The sequence below is a fragment of the Sceloporus occidentalis genome, unplaced genomic scaffold (assembly GCF_023333645.1).
Source record: "Sceloporus occidentalis isolate IW3139 unplaced genomic scaffold, rSceOcc1.0.p SCAF_48, whole genome shotgun sequence".
In the NCBI taxonomy this organism is placed as follows: Eukaryota; Metazoa; Chordata; class Lepidosauria; order Squamata; family Phrynosomatidae; genus Sceloporus; species Sceloporus occidentalis.
In genome coordinates this window covers 2,892,484-2,912,638 of record NW_028317028.1, presented here as the reverse complement: position 1 = coordinate 2,912,638, position 20,155 = coordinate 2,892,484, and the positions used below count along the sequence as shown (strand labels likewise).

The 20,155-nt window shown below is 39.4% G+C and overlaps 1 protein-coding gene across 1 annotated transcript; it reads right to left on the bottom strand.

Moving 5' to 3' along the window:
- Positions 1-9,834: 9,834 nt before the first annotated feature.
- LOC149289101 (B-cell CLL/lymphoma 7 protein family member A-like) lies at positions 9,835-19,322 on the bottom strand. Its single transcript, XM_089491018.1, has 7 exons — positions 19,231-19,322; positions 14,742-14,823; positions 13,843-13,905; positions 12,558-12,654; positions 10,635-10,802; positions 10,141-10,259; positions 9,835-9,912 (listed from the first exon to the last, which is right to left on the bottom strand). Exons 1-7 carry the CDS (start codon positions 19,320-19,322, stop codon positions 9,835-9,837), a joined length of 699 nt encoding a protein of 232 aa, XP_089347144.1.
- Positions 19,323-20,155: the final 833 nt, after the last annotated feature.

Here is a 20,155-nt window from a genome sequence, read left to right as displayed (position 1 = left end):
CATCATCCCTCCGAATCGCAGCCCCGGGACATCCCTGTCCGCACAGCCAATTTCTCGATGCGTTATTGTGACTACAGACAGACGAGGCCGGGGAATCGGAGGTGGCCTAAGCGCCGTCTCAGAGCCACCGAGCCAATCAAAGGCGGGGATGTTTCAGAAAGGGGTGGAGTCGAAACCGCTATTGGTGTACAAGTGGACCGGCCCCCGACAACGCCCACTAGATGACGTTTTGTGCTGGGTTTCTGGGTGTGCGTTGTACGAATGTACTTCCACTTTCTATTGTTCCAAGCAGGCGAGGCGGCGGCACGGAGGGTCCTTCCGCCCACAAACACTTGCAGTGCAGCGAGGTCTGGGTGCGCAGCACGGTTCAGGCTCTTTACAGGCGGAGCAGTGAGACTGCAGCTGCTGCAGAACCTCTTGGATAATAACCCAGGTCTCCTGTTTTACGGCACTGCGAAGTACCGGCTCTTTGGAGATGGGCTTCGCTGCGGGGAATGGGGGGCGGGGAGCAGAGACAGTGAGCTGGAAGTTACATTTGTCCTGAGGAAATAGTGAACCAGTCCTATTTTTTTAACTGTTCAAATAGAGGGACTGTTGTGAGCTATGAGGCTCTGAAGCAATGGTTGTGATCTCAGCAAAAAAAGTTACTCATCCTCTTAACCCCTTCAATCCCAGGGGTTTTTGGTACCTCAAAGCCCAGAGCAATTTTGCCATTTTTGGGGTATGTCGGTTTAGCGATGATTCTCTTTCCCTGTGAATGGTGTACCCATGTAAACTATATATTGTTTTTTCAAGGAGAGATAGAGCTTTCGTTTGATACCATAGTTGGATGATTAGCTGAAAATTTAGAATGAGAAATTTAGTAAAAACTAACGAAGATTAGAAAAATAAACTAATTTTTTTTTACATTTTCCCTCTGAATCCTCACAAAATTAGGTAAAGTGATGGAAAATCCCCTCCAAGTTTATCAATTCAGGTGTCCTGATTTCAGAAATACCTAATTTATATAGATTTTCCAGACTTTCCCAGCACCAGGGAGCATACTATTAGGTGTACAATTTTGTATAATTTTTATGCCTATGGCTTAACAGGTTTGGGGGTTGTGAACGGGGGCAGGAGGGTTATACTGGCTAGATGTTATGCTAGGGCAATGGGATGTAAGGTTTTTTTAAGAATTTTTTTTATTATCTTTTTTTATATATTTTTTTTTTATTTTAATTTTTTGTAAATTTTTTGTATTTTTTAAATTTTTTTTTTTACACAGTAATGGTTAGAGGTCCTCCTAGGGACCTCCTGAACATACCAGTGATGTCACAGTGACATCACAGCTCATATTATAATTTTTTTTAGTATTATTTATATTATTATTTTAATGATTTATTTAATATTATTTTGAAATGACTAACCGTTTTTTTTTTTTTCCAGCTTTTCTGTTACAGGACGGGAGGGGGAGTGAGAGACATGGTTTCTCACTCCCCTCCCCGCGATCCCCCTGCACCGATCACACTGTGATCTCTATGCAGGTCCTCACAGACCTGCATAGAGATCGCAGCGTCTCTGTGCCTCATCGGAGGGCAGGATATCCCCGCAGGGGATATCCTGTCCTCCGATGACCTTCCGGGTTACGTCAGCAGTGACGTAACCCGGAAGGGAATGCCCGATCGCGCGTTTGCAACCGCGCGATCGGGCAGTTTACCGGTAACAGCTTACCGGCTTTCATGCCGGAAGCTGTTACAGGCGATCGGACAGCAGAAAGCCGGCAAAGCCGGCGTCTGCTGTCAGTGGGGAGTCCAGGCTGTCAAACGACAGCCTGGTCTCCCGTGCAGCGGCAGGGATGTGTCCCTGACGCTGCATGAAGGGCTGGACGTACCGGGACGTCCATAGGGGTTTCTTTGTGGGCGTTTTTTGGACGTCCCGGTACGTCTATAGGGGATTGAAGGGGTTAAAACACAGAATTACAATTATCCTTTAATGTTTATAAATATCACATTTCCAGCACTTTGCCATAAAATGTCACTAATCTTAACCATTGCATTGCCGTGGTATAAGTTATGATGCTCAATCTTGAGTTGTGATGCAGCTCAGCGGGCAATTTATCAGAGATAGAAACAGAGAATTGACAGCAGGTAAGAACCATTCGGCCCGTCCAGGCCGCAAGAGAGATTACCCTGCTTCAAAAACATAGCCAGTCCTCGGCATGACTTTAGGCGCCCCCTAGTAACGTAAAACCACTACCCCCTAGTAACGTAAAACCACTACCCCCTAGTAACGTAAAACCACTACCCCCTAGTAACGTAAAATTACTACCCCCTAGTAATGTAAAATTACTACCCCCTAGTAATGTAAAACCACTGCCCCCTAGTAACGTAAAATTACTACCCCCTAGTAACGTAAAACCACTACCCCCTAGTAACGTAAAATTACTACCCCCTAGTAACGTAAAACCACTGCCCCCTAGTACATTACTTCCCCTCTCTCCTTTCCTCCAAGCTATACATATTGTTTAAGGTCCATAACCGTCGGCCTTCATGTTACCTGTCGAGGCCCTCGTTTTTCTATTTGGCCCAGGACATACCACCTCCTCTCCGACCCAGGGGTCATGCAGGTCACATGGAGTCTATTTTTTTCCCCCCGTCTATCAAAAAGTTCCATAACTTTATATATAGAGGCAGTGATCTGCGCTGTGTGTTAAAATGAGAAATAGTAACAGAGCGAGGAAATGGTTTGTTCCTGTGAGTGAGGCGCGTTCACATAGGGGTCATATAAAGCGGCACTAGGGCTGTAGCTGAATATATTTTCATGTTGTAACAGTATGATGTCATTGTCAACAAAAGACATCTTTTCCCATAATGATCGGGGACTGTGAGCATTTGTTAGATGATAATATGGTACCATAGCTGCTGCCATATCTTGATTTCTGCTTAATTTTTTTTTTGCAGTATTAACATTATAAAATATATAAATATAAAGAACAATTTGCAGTCCAATTAATATAATCATATCCATAAGCAATCTAAAAGACATTTTTAAAATAGGTATGCTTATTCTCAATAGGAGACATACATAGCATCGCCATACATAGCATCCACATATGACATCATATCCTGACATGCAGTAGAGTGGACAAGCTGCAGAATAGGCGCGGGAAGCACCTATTAGATGTTATTTAATAAAGCAAATGAAAACTTTTATTTCCAACTTGTTAAATTAGTATTTATTGTTTTATATAGCACCCTCAATTTATCCAGTAGAAACTGTGGCTGTTTCTAGATTATTTTTTTATTTTGTATGTACTTCACACATAAAAACACACTAGTTGTGAGCTTCTGTTGTGAGACCTGCAATAACTATACATTATGAATGGCCAATCCCAGCACGATTCTCCTGCAAGAAGGGCCAAATTGGCCTTGGCTAATACATAGTTAAGGACGTATTCTCTTGCTTAAACTCGCTATTTGGTGAATAAACCCCATTGTTTTCTACAGGTAAAAGAAATTATTATAGAGCTACCAACAATGAATGGCTTATAAGGTAAACTTATAATTAAGCTTCCATCAGGAACATTGCTGTCTTACAAAAAGTTCCCTGAGTTACTGAGACTCTGTCCCAGAGCCGGCTGGCCCCAAGGTCTGATGATGTGCATTATGCTGATGACACCAGGGTTGCCATTTTTCAGTTAACGGAAATCCAAAGAAGAATATATTAATATGGGCTGCGCTTTGGTGCCAGTCCTGCAATTACCTTATGACATCAAACTACTCAAGTGTTTTATGCATGAACACCAGGGTGCTTTGTTCCATATGTTCCACTGGGGCTATGACATGTAATCACAATCTTATAGCCCCACCTAGGGGCAATCATATAAACCCCTGTAGATTTTCAGTTTATGATGTACAATAATTCACAGCCATATCAGCCCGTTTACCAGTTAATCTACAATTAAATCTTAGACTCATTTCACCCAATCAAATGTCTTAAGTTCTGTTTTCGTCTCTCAGTACGTACAGAATACCATTTGTGTAAACAAACACAAGCACTATTGCAACTTTAGTTGCTATACTGAAATGATTTAGTATAGATTACCATCACTTTAAATGGAATTAAAACTTACTTTTCTTTGAAAAAACTATTTTCACATAAATGCAAAAAAAAAAATCCACAAAAGGGAGTCAGATCCATTTATTTTTCTCCAGAGGGTTTAATGCCTCTTTGATCAGTCGGGTAACACTCAAAGCTCAGCGGTTGTGTGTACGCAAGCATTGGGCTCCAGCGGTCGGGCTTAGTCTCCAAACCACCCAGGACCCTATTCACAGCGCCTTGGCCTATTTCCCAAGCGCGCTCGGTGTCACTCTGCAGAGGCTCACATAGACACATTCTGGGGTGATAATTTAGCACGCGGTCTACCCGAACTTTATCATAAAAACAATGAGCGATATTGCTTTATTTTTACTTTTATCGGTTATATTAGTTTTATGACCTACAAAAAGAATATATTTAATTTCAATCCTTTAAACGATATACACGCCAGCAAATGTAATCAAGGTGTGATTGTACTGGGAAAGCCTCTGATTTTCTTCAAAATGTGTATTTTTGGCATCCAACTGTGACCTGCAATCGCTTCCGTTTACTCCTGTCATTGGATCCACGTCATTTTCTTGAGGGTTCACAATTAACGGCTGTAACCGATGGCATTTAGATTTCCATACGCAGGCCGTTCATTGGAATGAATCACTGAACCTGTTTCACGTTCACGCCAAATGATTGGCGCATGAGTGTTCCTGTCACACGGTCGTACAGAAAAATATTCACAGAGCCTTTCTTTAGACTGAAAACCCCCAAGGCCCACCGAGTCACAAACTCAAGTTTCTGTGTAATTTGTTGATTATGTGTTTCCTTTTCAAACAGACCGAAGTACATGTCTGTATTCCCCAGCTCTGTCACGCGTTCTTTTTTTCTTGCATATTGCTGGCACGTTGATGACGAGGCTCTGTGTTTTGTGGTGCATCCAGAAGATTGTATTTACGTAAAAATGTAACTGCGTTCTCCCCTGCGCAGGTGATATGTTTATAGAAATCTTGTAGCAGGGCTATACGGCTATAGTGAACTTCTTACTGGTACCTGCGCTTAGACACAATCCCCGGCCATTTAACGGGAGCCCGGGGATTACCGGTAGACCACACGCTAAAGGAGCACCCATTCTGGAGGCACGGGGAGACTGCTGGGAGGTAGCAAGAATCAGCTCATGATACACAATTCAAAATTATTTTTGATTGTACGCTTGGATTGTCAGAGAAATGATGTCCTCTGTAGTAGACCACATACAATCATACTTGGCTTCGACTTGCTGGCATGGCTGAACTCATAGTTATATCTTATAGTTTTGGGATCGACCTGTGCGTGTGCGTGTGTTTTGCCGTGTTTTTTTTTGTGTGTGTGTATTTTCAGTTTATTCCTTTCCTTCCTACGATACTTTTTTGACATTTAACTGTACGTTTAATTCATTGCTGCTTTCGGAGTTACACGACAGGTATGAGCACTAAAATAGAAATATAATTTCTTACACAGGTTCGGTGTCACTGCTCAATAAAACTTAATTTATTTTCAGCAACATCTACTTTGTATTGTAATATTCCCCAAACACACGCTCAGCAACTCCTAGCTTTTAATTAATAATTTGGTGTTCTGGGTTACTATTATATATTGCTAGTGGGAAGGTATGACACAGTTGGGTATCTTGTTTGCATTGCTTTCATAACGCGGACATCTCTGCGGGGTTCATCCTAATTTCTTGTCATTTATTGCTATTTTAAAAATAAAAAAGGGGAAATTCATCACACGCAGCCCGATGCATGGAATGCCTGACCGGTGCCAGCGCTGAATGAATCTGTAAGCTCATCTCCTCTTGACACAAGAGTCAGGGCTTTCCGTAGATGGCCTAATACGGAGGATGTTCTACTAGGGTGGCTGCATTTTATATTCCGGACTTCAGGGCCACTGGGGCCAGGGATTCATGGGGGGGGCAATTGTTTTATGGAAATCCATGCATTAAATTATACGTATCATTACACCTTTGTATTAACAGAGAGAATATATTTGCTTCTGTGCCTAACTCCTTTTATTCTGGTTATTTTTCCCCTCCTTTTAGCCCCCATTTTTATGTTTGCCTTCTAAAAGTATTAACGGTACTTGTTGCAGATTTAAATTATAGGTGCAGTGAAACCAGTAGTAGTATAAAACTTTGCTTCATTCCGCCTGGCTGCTTACACCCCCCCCAGAAATCAACAATATGTCAATTTAACAGTGCACCAAAGAATTTGGTTTTGTACATATTCTTCAATAAACAGGCTACCGATTAGAGAAATTTAGAACGATAACAATTTGTAAAGGGTTATTTGATGTGACACACAAAATCAGACTTCAGCATCTATTACAATAGATACACTAATAAAAAAAAAAATTTGAGAAAACTAAACGAAAAATGTAAAAAATACAAAAGCAGAAAAGGTCATTTTGCTCTTTAAATATTGGATAACTCAAGGAACAACTTAAATATTCTATAGTATTCTAGATAAAAGATGGAAAACAAGCACATCCAGGCACATTATTGATTTTCTGATGTCTTCTGCATTTTGTAGGGTACTGGAATGAGCACATAAGAATCTCATGAACTGTACGAACACCATTTATGTAGCTTCCATCTAGGTATTCAAAAAACAAAATACTGTCTGCGCTTCTCACCCTAATAAAGTTGGCAACAAATATATAAACATAATATAAATGAGAGGTTTTGGTTATATGAATTGGCCAAAGCATAATTAAGCTCACCCGCCACGTCAAGGCACACTCTCAATAGGGTGAGATCCTACTCTCACCTCCTACATAGTGGGCACACAAAGCAGTGTATACTGCTACCAAAACCTTATTAATGTGTTGGGGGAGGTGCAATTAAACCTCCTCCCTATTAACCCCTGGACAGCAAGCTGCAACCAGACTGATGAGGAGCCAACAACCTCAAATATGTGCAAACAGGGAAAAGAAAAAATGTCGGTTCGCTAAGCTAGTCTCAGGCTCAAATAATACAAATGTATAATATGAGGCCTATATATGTTTATATATTTGTTGCCAACTTTATTAGGGTGAAAAGCGCAGACAGTATTTTGTTTTTTGTATACATTGTACAGCCAACACACTGTATTTGCAGCATGCTCACACTGTTTGGTAGGCCTCATATTATACATTTGTATTATTTGAGCCTGAGACTAGCTTAGCGCACCAACATTTTTCTTTTCCATCTAGGTATTGACCAGGATTTTTTTTCCAGGTCTGTTTATTGCAGAATGAAAATGGCTTATCAAAACTATTAAATTGTCTGCCCTTGTGTGTCCATTAAGTCCTCCATGAAGATAACTTTAGGCTAATCGAATGTGAATTCATTAGAATGTGACTGGGTAAAAAGAAGAAAGCAGCTTATTGTCAAACGCCTTCTTTCTTCATGTAAACTTTATTCCTACATGTGAGCTCTAATAAATAATATGTAACCGTTGTGCAGAGGGCACTCGCGGATGGCAATTCAGAACTATCTAATATTGCAAGATAGAAATCTAAAACATGATAATTTCACTAATAAGATGTTTAAGAAACATTTAAATTCTGAGAAGACATGGTAAGTACCGTATTTCTCCATGTATAAGACCTTTTTTTTAAAAAAAAAAAATGTGTGGTCTAAAAACTGGTTGTTTATTATACAGTGGTTGTAGATTACGGTACTACGGTTACTACGGTACACTACCGAGTGGCCCCGCCCCCTTCCTTATAGTACGCACACTGCTCAGACAGCAACTCATCCAACAGTAAGTATAAAATTAATATTTGGGCTGCTGAAAGTTAGGGGAGGTGGGGGTTAATTTAGGGGCAGTTATGGTTAATGGGGCCTTTAGGGTTAATTTAGGGGCAGTTATGGTTGATGGGGTCTTTAGGGTTAATTTAGGGGCAGTTAATGCATGGGAGTGATGAGGATGAGTACAAATTTTATGATAATACGTTTTTTTTTCAAAATTCGGGCCCCAAAATTAAGGTGCATCTTATACATGGGGAAATACGGTATATGGATATCCAGAAATCTCAGCAATTAGCATGTTACAGCAGCAAATTTACTGCAGTTACTCCACGTGCATGATGGAGAGGAATATCACAGAGCGACAAAATAGGGCTGCAATAATACTAGGTCCGTATGATGTTTTAAAAATAGCACTCCTTTCCCAAAACATGGTACTTCAAGGAGACACAAGCATGAAATTTTAAATAAAAACAGGCAAAAAAAAAATATCAGGTTTTTTTTTTGTGTGTCCAACATTTGCTAAATAGGCAATTCAGAATTAACCTCTCAGATATTAATTAAATGTAATTAATGAGCAATAAAACAAAGATTTGAAAATGTATATTTCCTTAGGTAGGAACATATTTATTGGCCAATAAATGACTGGGGACACCCAAGCCATCAATGCCATTAAAAACAGAGCAATCCACAAAAACATTCATGTTGTGCATTTCCAGAAACATATATGCACACATACAAGCAATGTATTTGTAGTAGAGCACCATCCCGGAGCTTTCTCACCAATCATTTTGGGCAGGAGAAAGTCAAGTGTCCTAAACTGAACAGAAGCCACCTTGAAGAAAATAATTCTTACGTAAACTATAGAGGAAGGCATTAAAGGGTTTACAATTTGACCAAGATGTAGCCTGTTTCTGATGCAACATGTACACACTAAGCAATATCTCATGATTTGTACAAGTGAAAAAGGTCTTCTAAAAACAAAATACAACAAAAAAAACCAAGCTCTGCAGGAAAAAAGAAAGAAACATTATACGGGTCGTCCAAGAAAATGAATGCTTTAACATGTCATTTTAGTAGCTGAGAGGGCCGTCCATCTTTTAAAGAATTAGCTACATAATCCCAAGAAGTGAAATGCATCAAAATAAAATAAAGACGCAGCTCACCTAAAAATTTGATACTGGAACACACAACAATAATCCACAATTACGCATGAACCACTAAGAACCTATAAACACAATTGAAATATTAATTTAGCTGCCTGCAAGTGAGATTATTTGATTTTGCTTCCTAGTTTAAAATATAGTTTGTTTCTTGTAAAAATATACTAAAATGATCGATCTAACTTGTACAGTAAAACAAAAATCCTGGAATGTATGAGCTGTGATAAAAAAATTTCAAAGAAAACATTCACATACAATAATTAAAAAAAAAAGCGATTAACTCCACATGTGGAAATGGCTTCTTTTGTTTAAAACTTTGTGACATGCCAAAGAGTTTGCCTAAATAAATTCATTTTCTGTGGCACTGTGAGTAGGTCTATTAATAAAGCAATTACTAGAACACAAGGCACAAAAAAACAAGCAGAAGTAAGGAAACTCACATGGAGGCTAAATCTGAACGGGTACCATTTTAAATATCTTACTTGTTAAATAGAGAAATGGAAAATACATATACTTACAGCAGCAACACAAAAATGTAAAAATGACTACGGAAAACAGTGCATAGACCCTCCTGAGTGTTAACATCAACCACTTCAAAGACAGTCACTGGGGATTCTGTGCACTCACAGAAAATATGTCAGTTTCTTTGAAGTCCTGGCCTTCTCTCCAGGCATTGTTTGATTTTTGCTTTGTAAGTCAAAAAAAACATAAAAAGAGTCCTAAGTCTCATCCGAGAGAAGAAGATGCTTTAAGTAAGGCTGTCCTATAGTCAAGATAACCAATGTACCTTACAGTAAACTGACCCCAATTAAAAGTAATAAATTTGAACAGGATAGTCTAGATTGCCTCTGTGGTTTGTTGAGGACCGTTGTCCGCTTTCGCCTTCTTGGATGGGGGCGCTCCATCATCAGAATCCTTTATGAGGTGCAATAAAACGAGGGGAAAAACAGAAAAGAAATAAAGAGTCATATGAGTGCAACACTGAAATAAAACAGTGCAGAGCATAATGTGTAACAAAACGACAGCAAACACAATTTTATTTTTTATGCACGGAGGATATCTTATCACAAGAGCCAACAGAAGAATTAGGGTCACTACTTTATTTGTACATAGCAAACACCCAGAAGCCTTATGAATTATTACCTGAGAGGTTTTGGATGCTTCTGGAGCGGTGTCTTTATCCCCAGAAGTTTGTGTTTCTGCTTTCTCTGAATTAGTTAGTGAACTTTCCACTGATGATTGAGAGTTTTGTCCCGAGGTGGCTAGATGAATAAAATGTAACTGTTAGTATGACATCCAGCATCTTGTTTCATCTGAAGAGGCCTCCGAGGTTCCTATGCTGGCCCAATTAAAGGCATTAACATCAACTAAAGATTATGTTAAGAAGTCAGAGGGGGTTATAAAGATGACATGACATGGGCTTAAATATAATCAATTTGGATAATCTTAAAACACAACCTTAATATTTTTGCCTTTTTTCACGATTAAGTGGTATATATTCACCTAACAGCAGTAAGCATGTTGGGTGATACTGTATGCTTTGTTTTACATTTATATCTGCATCTCAGGGCATTGTGCAATATTTATTTATGTATACTACATATATATATACCGCTTTCACATTCACAGCTTCGCACCTTCAGAATCCTGTTGCTCACTGCCATTGGAATGGGCCTCTTCTGATTTGATTTCATTGCCATCCGTCTGCGCAGATAGGTTCTGTTCAGGAGCAGGGCTGCAGTTACTGCTGTTTTCTTGCTTCACCGGGGAAGCATCAGCTATGGAGCTCTGATTGCTGTTGTCATCTGCCATATACAATGAGTGTCGTTAATATGAGAACACATACTTTGTTATATCTCTTCATTAGTACACGTTTCGATTACTACACGAAATTGCAGATCGTCATTTATGGTTGCAACTTGCAATCAATTGTTGAGATTCTTTACCCCTTTTATTTAAAATGATTTCATTAAAAAGCCTTTGATCAGAGCTTTGGTGGGTATGAAAAAGCACCACAGAAATATCAGGATTTATAAGGGGAGTTCCAACAGCTCATAGAAGATAACGTATAAGAAAGTATGAAAACATACTGACATGGCAACAAATGGAATGGACTATGCCACTGGTTGCTATACTGGTAAGACCACTTCCAAAAGTTTTGAACCAACCTTTTAGTCATAACATCCACATAATTTACTCCCCTGCAGTATGTGAGATATACAACTCTGGTTATACACCCAGATACTGATAACTAAGTACCCTTAATACAAGCCGTCCCTCACTATGCAAAACATATGCACCCTGAGAAAAAAAACAAAAACGTGGACAAGTCAAGCACCTTTAAACAAGTTTCTTTTTTTTTTTTCCTTCTTTTTTTTTTAAAGGGGGACCCCCGCTACTTTGTTATTACATTTAAAATAGGTTATGGAAAATATTGTGCATATTAGTCAATGCGTGTTATAGCTTTTTTAGCTTAGCCTAATCTACTAGGCAAACACTGTGGCTCAATAATATACTACCTGTGGTAAACAATAGAATGGCTCAGTCTGAATCACTCAGCCAGACTGACTCAAGACTAATGAAGAGTCAGTTCAGTGTAATGTTTGAGCAGGGAAGGGCATGCAAATTAGCAGCCTCCAGGTCTGCACATAAAGGACGTTTATTGGAACAAATTGAGTGCTGACTCACATTACTGTATACAGCAATGTATTTAACGCACAAGAAGAAAAATATTTTTCTATGGCAATTCTCATGGGAAAGGGAAAAACTTTAGCTACATCAAAGAGGCCGCTGAGAGCCTCCATTTTGAATTTTTTAAGTAAATTTGAAAAACTACAGTCAACTCACTCCCAAATTCTTGTCTAGATAATGTCATTTATTATTGATGTATCAGAAAATACATTCAATAAGCCCTATATACAGCTCTGTGGAATAGGACAGTGTTATAAAGTCTAAAATTAAGTAAATGCACACATGACATTACACCGTGTCATTTATTCAACAAAAATAAAGCCAAAATGGAGAAGCCATGTGTGAAAAAGTATGACTCAATAGCTTGTAGAACTACCTTTAGCAGCAATAACCCTTCCACCGAACCCCCCCCCCAAAAAAAACACTTGTTCAGTCTTTCTCTAATTGTACCCTCATGAACTTTAACTTGATGAGGCCTGTAGAGTCTGAGATGTAACTCTTTGGTTTGTTGCAATTTCTCTGAGCATTGCACGGTCTGACCTTGGGGTGAATTTGTTGGGACACCCACTCCTGGGAAGACCCGCATGTTTTCCACTTTTGAATAATCTTTCTCACTGTAGAATGATGGTCTTTATAAATTGTTTGGAAATGGCCTTATAACCCTTCCCAGACTGATGGGCAGCCACAATTGCTTCTCTAAGATCATTGCTGATGTCTTTCCTCCTTGGCATTGTGTTAACACACACCTGAATGCTTTAGACCAGCAACCTGCTAAACAACTGCGTTTGATTAGCAGCACTTGTCTGCTTAGTATCTTAATTCCTATGGATGCAGCAAGGGTGCACTTAGTTTTTCACACATGACCTCACCATGCATGTCCATCATTCCAGGGGACGAGCTATTTTCTGGGGTAGTGAGCTCGGAGCCGCATTTTTCATCCTTTGTCTTTTTCTTGTTCTTGGTCTTCTGCGAATAAACAAAGGTGGTCAACTCAGCACAAACAACAAAAAGGAAACATACAATACCATATGCAGAAAGATAACCCTTGTAAGAAACCCAAAGTAGAAAAAGGAGTTAGAACAAGTAAAAGAAGAGCAAAGCAAACATTAGTACAAATCATCCAACTGACGTTTAGTGGTACATAACCTACTACACAAAAGAGAAAAGTTAAAATATAAACGGTAGGGTTTGGAGGAAAAAAGCTCAATTTTAAAGGGACACTCCCAATGCAGCCCCACCAAAAAAGAACAGATATTAAAGTACTTTAATATGCATTCTTTGGCTGAAAGAAAGAGAAACCCTCACCTTTAAGAGAAGCAACAGCCCCAGAGCTGAAGCACACCACCACCATTGTGGTTTAGTTTTCGCTGTTTGAAGCAGCCCATCACAGACAGAAAGCACTGAAATCAATTATAGTGCTTTCTGTGTGTGCATGCCATGGGAGTCTCAGACTTTGTTGCTTTTTTGTACCAGAATAGTTCTTTAATCTGACACAATGGTGCTCCAATGCTTCAATTTAATTGAGGTCATCAGAAAACACTGATCGCTATGTTGTTATAAAAAAAAAAAAAAATGAGTAGCTTTGTCATTGACAAATGATACAGATATATCCAGTTATAGAAACAGACATGTAAGCTCAAGTGTCAGTCTCAATTTAAAACTATAATTCAAATCTAATACCCTTTATCCCTGTGGGAAGAAATGAATCATCTACTAAACGTAGCCCACCCTTTAGACTTACCAATTATTCTCAAGAACTATTAGATCGGGCTTGCAGTCTCTAGTGTGCAGAAGTAACTGACACCAAGGACATTTAAATATATATATATTTTTTTAATACTATACAGCTACATGATGTCTAAAGGTTAAGTTCATATTACATGTTTAGAGCTGCATAGAAAATAGCAGTCATTTAAGAAGGAAAGTGCTCCCTCTTTAACATGACATTCGCAGTAACAAGTATCTTCCCTGTTCATCACAGTGCTTGAGTTTACATGGTATTATATTTAAGACCATCTTGTGTGATTTAGCTTGTGTTAGAGGACAGTCTGAAAAGTGCACGCCTGGTTGTTAGTAGTTAATCCTCCCCTATAAACATTATGCTAAATAAGAAAGAAGGAAAAAGGCAAGGTGGTAGAAAAGACAAATTCTGACTTTTCCACAGGGTTTTGGTCGTCTCAGCAGTCCGGAGTTCTCATCTGTCACCTTCAACTCAATCTGAAGGGAAAGAAATGCACATAAGTAAGTAATCTGGATTTTTTCCTGGAACAAGTAAATCCAGTGGTTATGTATATATACATTGTCCCAATGAGTACTTATCTATAATAAAGTGCTCAATTGAGACAATGTAGGAAGGAAATAAAAGAACTATGAATGTGATAACTGTGCAATTTGCTTAGACTTTTTCCAACTTTATATCTTATTAATAGTTTTTTAGAAATGGGGGAACAACCATATTAGTTAAGCGTCTTAGTACACGGACATCACAGATAAATGCTTTGCAGAAATAGGTTATATGCCAGCATGCCTGTTTGGTCAAGTTGCTCAAGCAGACAGAATATAGCACCTGGGATTATGCCCCTATGCATTTACCTCTTTCGCCCGCTATCTGGCTTGTAGGAGATACCAAACACATACCCGACTTGCCAGTGCACGCATGTGCTATACACCATGTTGAAGAGGTGCTCCCATTGATTGCAATGGGACAGCTTTTATGCCAGCGATTGGTTGCTTCAGGCAGCCAAAACGGATATGAAAAATGGGGCTGTAGAGGGGGCGCTGCAGCTTCTCAAGTTCTTTATTTCTACAGGTTACTGAATGCATTTGAAAGTACTCACAACGCACTAATACAAATTCTTAACTGATGGGTCTGTATGGGACACGGGAGTGCCCCTTTAATGCTTGCACAGTAATTACCATCCCTTTTGTGTCCAATGACGTTTTGTCTCATGGAGCAGACACCCAAGAAAAAAAGCCTTGATTAGCCTTGAGCTGGACAGATTTCTGATCAATTGGTAGAGAAAGACAAATGACAAAACAGTTTTGTAACTTACATCATCCACTTTAGGTTCTGCAACAGGCACCCATTTGTAGATTCGGAGAGATGTGTCTCCAACTGTGACCCACTTCTTTTCCCTAGAAACATAAATAAAACAAAAGCCATTTATGGATCCCTTATAATACTTTAAAGGTAAAGTCTCTAAAATGCAACGCATCCCATAGACGGCACCATGGTGCACGCAGGGTGAACGCAAAAGCGGCTATATTCCATAGCGGTAGTTCTGGTTCAAGATTGTTAGCATTTGCCTGGGCAATCTAAACGTACTTCCAGACCACATTCAGCTACCACCTAGCATTTTAGAGTTTGATTACTAAAGTGTTATCTAAATACAAAAAAAAGGAAAGCTAAAAACCTGTTGTAAGTTTGTCATCATTTAAACATTCTTGAAAAGATTATATGTTGCCCTAGCAGGAATACCGGTAATAATAAAAAAAATAGGGCCAATTACAAACAAAAGCAAAAAAGTCAGAAAGTTAACACTGTCAATTATTAAGATAATTAGGTCTTCTGCATGTTTATTCAAAGGGATTTTTATCCTGGGTTCTCAATTTGAAAGATGGGGGGGTGTACTGGCACCGCTCCTAGCGTTGCATAAACACACATCTGGTGTTTGGAATAAAGCAACAACTTAGCTCAGTGATATACTGGAGAGTAAATTAGGAAAGGAACATACTAAAAAGTGTGATAGTTAAAAAGAAAACAAACAAAAAAAAACATCTCGGAATAATTGAACACAAAATGCATCTAAGAGGTTTTACGATTGGCTAGTTGCATGAAAAGATAAAATTGTATTCTATATATGTAACTAACCACAAATTTCACAGCCACAGACCCTCAACTAAAAAAATAAATAAAGCAGCTGTCACTTTAACGAAAACCTTGCGGGTTACAGTCCTAACCACTAAATAAAACTACTGTATGTAATGTTACTTACATATAACATAAATTTTACACTTCTTTTGAAGCCTGACTGACAATGCGGATTGTGAGATAGTCCCAAAGTGCTAATCTATTTAAATAAGAGGCACTGTGGTTAAGCGAGGAGCTACCCTTTCTTCTGAGATCACACTCCCCTAATCTAAGATATTCAATTCTTCCCAGGCCAGATGCCCAGCAGGAGTGCCAGATCTGCTTATTCCCCAAAGAGGTCTTCAAGAGCAGATGGCAGCCAAAAGGCTTTGAACCTGGCTCCACTGATATCATTGACTGATTGATTTAAAAATTAATCCAAAAAAAGCGATCAAAGCTTATTGGGTTCAAGCTACTTCAAGGCCAGGAGTATTTGTCTGATCTCAACCTAAGAGGTGCACCCAAAAAAAAAAAAAGAAAAAATGCTAGCGCAAAGGAAACTGCACCATTTTCAAACATAGAAAGTTCAGCGGCGTATATGGAGAGCGAGAGACCTATCGGCCTATGGGTGTATAGCGCATTTTTAAACACATATAAATATGTTTGTTTCATAAGGGAGAGGAGTGTTGCTAACATAAAATTGTGCTTTACATGCATGGATAATAGAAATGAAACCATTAAAAGCCAGATTGATCTATTAACCCCTCGCACTTAAATCAGCGTCTACCTTGTAAGGACCTTCAAGCTGAGAAGGAAAACTTAGTTGTTTAAGGTTTTTGTCTATTCTATGACTTTTGGATGCAAAGTAATAACAGCAATTACCTTTTTTTTTTTTATAAAGAGCAATGCTACACACCATTTCGTTTATATAACAAGGTTTTTTTGTTATTTTGTCGATGTAGTAGATTTAATTTTTACCAATTTTTGGTAAAATAGATGAAAACAAAAGCCACACTTTTACAATGCTTACTGTCACCAAATAAAAATCTGAGTAACTTTATACAAAGAGTAAGAAGGGGAGCAGAAGGGGGCCACATCATGTCACCCATCGGAAGCACAAAGCGCGAGATGCAGTGAAGACAGGGCTCCACGTGAGGTAACAAGGAGGGAAGAAGAACTGTCCGAGCTTGCATGAATAACGGACGGAGAGACTGAGTGATTGTGTGTGTGTGTCAGCCTATAGTATGGTGAATAAATATGACACTCCTTATTGTAGGTTTAGTGTATGGCCCACCAAGACATACAGACCATCAAACGATAACTGGATACGGCAGTTAATTTATGTTTTAATGACATTACTATAATACACTATTCTCGCAAAATACCTGACTTAACCCACTAAATTCAATAGATTGGCTAGGCTCCGCAGTTCAGGCATGTAGCTAGGAAAATCACCTGCTGATAATTGTAGCGCTGGCATTACAAGAATCTTAATTCCTCCCAAAATATACTGCTGGAGAACATTCATGTCACATTTACACACATTAGATGTTTGTTTCTTTCATTTGACGATTTTTTTTTTTTACATTTCCATCAAGTTTTTATGGTAATACAAGTCAGGCAACATATTGATGTTCTTTTTCCTGTTGTGATGTTTTTATTTAAAACTTGGGCGGTAAGTGAATAAAATAATGCACCCCTTAACATAGGCAGAAGTTTTAAAATAATTTTGGGTGTTCTAGGTTTAATTTTATATTATTGTCTTTTGTGGCAGTGAATTAGAAAAATGAATAACGCGCATATGTTATACTCATGTATTTGAACTAACATAGCATGTATATACTCTAATTGTGCCCAATCATGTTAAAAAATACAGCAAAAAAAAACAAAACAAGATCAGGTAGCGTGAGATCATCAATTTGTGTTCCATACAAGTTTTCTGATGTTCTGTTTAGATTTACTTGATGTCCAGCTATTCCATGGAGTGGGCCCTACCTCCTCTAAGATTCCTATGTATGCTGTTAAATTATAAATAAAGGTTTATGGCATTTATAAGATCCCATACTTGCACATTACACCGTAGAATGAATACAGCTAATGCCATGCGCTGGAAGCGATGGGGAGAAGTTTGTAGATTGTAAGCTTGCGAGCAGGGCTCTCTCCACCTAATGTATCGGTTTTTCTTGGTCTGTGAATTCTCGTCTTGTCATACCCCTTGAATGCATGTATTGTATTGAGCGCCGTGTGTTGTGTTGGCGCTATATAAATAAAAGATGACAATAATAATAAAGAAGCGGTAGAGGTTGAAACAGCTAGGGAGTTTAAACATGCATGGGAAAGGCATGAAGCTATCTTGAATCTAAGACAAGGCCAAAGACCAATTAAGGTCCGAGTCTATATCAGGAAAAAGGGGCAGACTAGATGAGCCAAATGGTTCTTATCTGCCATAAAAATCTATGTTTCTTAATATAAAAAAACATCTATAATACTGCAAATCTACAAAGACAAAACCTTGGGAACGATGACCTCATTCAAACAACCCACTAACAAAAACACGAAAGCAACCGTTTCTTTGTTAGTGTAAACGGGCATCCTGTTTTGCAATACGTTATCCCTGAGTTACTGGTTTGTAAGTCAGATTCACTACTCTTAAATGACATTTAAATGACTGTCCAATAGGAAGCCTCAAGGTCAACCCACAATACAAATGTTGCATTCTATTGGCCGGTGATTGTCTGATGAACATCTGCTTCAAAGTTTGCATTCATCCATGGAACATTATCATAACACCTAACATCGCTGCCCAAGAACAGCAATCTAAGAACACTATCAAGCAAGGGGTTAAATCTGTTCAATACTGTAAGAAAAACAAACAGTTTATGGAATGCGGCTGTAAACACCAGAAACCGTTTTTAAAAGGCCGATTTAGCAATTAGACACTGAAAATTATTTGAATATTTAAATTAGAACATATTTGCACTTTGTTGCTGGAATAGTAGCAATTTACCGTAAAATTGTTTTTGTTTATGGAAACAGTGATCTTAAACAAATAACTCTGACCAAAATAATTGCGAAAAATATCCACTTTTAGCAAAATAGTCTTTAGATGCAAATCTTCAACCCCTTGAGGTAAGTTAAAACAATGTCTGGCCTCGGAATAAAGGGGTTAAACTCTTAAAAACAGGGAGTTTAAATGGAATTCTTGCTCTTAGCTAAAGCTTTGGAGCTGCACTTCCTCCTCCAGCCCCATCTTTTTCTCCATTGAGAAGAACAAGGCAGCATGAGGAAGGACGAGGGAGGGAGCTCCGAGCCTCAGGGCCAAAGCGCTAAATTTAAAAGAAAAAAAAGAGAGAAATAAAGAGACATCTCCTTGCTGATAAAGTCTATAAATAAGTGCCGTGTAAGCCTGCACTGCGTTCATCTAGCAGCGGGAAGTGGCCGAGGCCGGTCACCACAATGGGCTGCCGCTCTCCACCCCTCTCGCCGGCTTGCTGAGACCGTGCTGAAATGGCTGCCGGCTCCGGTTCGTTTTGGCGGGAGCCCCGCACACCTGTGCGAGCGGTCCAGAACGTTGTAACGAGTGAGGCGACCTCGGCAGTGCCGGGTTTATATCCTCCCACCCCTCCACAGGCAAAACCCGCTCTCCACCACCTTCCTCCATTCTTCTCCTTTGTTGTCCTTTTTTCCCTTACCATTTCCGTACTTTTTCGATGGCGGCCATAACCCGTTTAATGTCATCTTTAGCTCGGCTTCTCGTCTCGGCTCTGACTGAGCGGCCCGACATTGTTGCGGCTGTTTGTAGGGAGGGGGGGGGGACTGGAGGTTTCGCCGGTTACTTGTCGCTCTTTGCTTTCTCACACACTCACCGCTCACACATACACACACACACACACACACACACACAGGGAGAGCCAGGCCGCGCAGGCGCATTGTGCTCAGTGCAGCGGCTGCTGTGGGATCACACGGGGAGGGGGAGGGGAGAACTCACAGTACTGCAAATCTGTACAAGGAGCGCGGTGCGCTCCATTCCTCCCCGGTCACAAGCTCCTGGGGTTTGTGTATTATTATGATTGATACAAGTTATTATAGCCTGCTCAGTGCACATCCCCGTTACTTGTTTGTGTGTTTCCGGAAAGGGATTATTTTTATAATAACATTTAGCTTTAGATGGCAAACCCTATGGGTAGATCATTGTCATAGCTCCTGAGTGTCACCCATGAGAGGACCAGTTTCCTCCTCGGGATGTTTAAATGATGGCGCTATATATCACAATAAATAATAGTAAAGGGTAACGCAGTGTTCTACTTATCGCTAAGTTATAATGATATAAGTATATGTATATATATCTCTGATGACCTATTAAATAATAGGACTGGACAAAGAACAAGAGGTCATCCGTTCAGATACTTGCAGGAAGACGTTTTCATCTAAAGCAGTAAGAACAATAAAGATCCCCTACCCACAGACGATATATGCCTGTAAATATGGGCCTGGTGGGGGTTTTTTTCGCAAAGGAGAACATACAGAGATAATTGTTTATACGGACAGTATCAGTTAAAGCTTATTGATCCTGTGAGAAATTGGCATTTTCAAGGCAGTATTGGAGATTATTCCAAG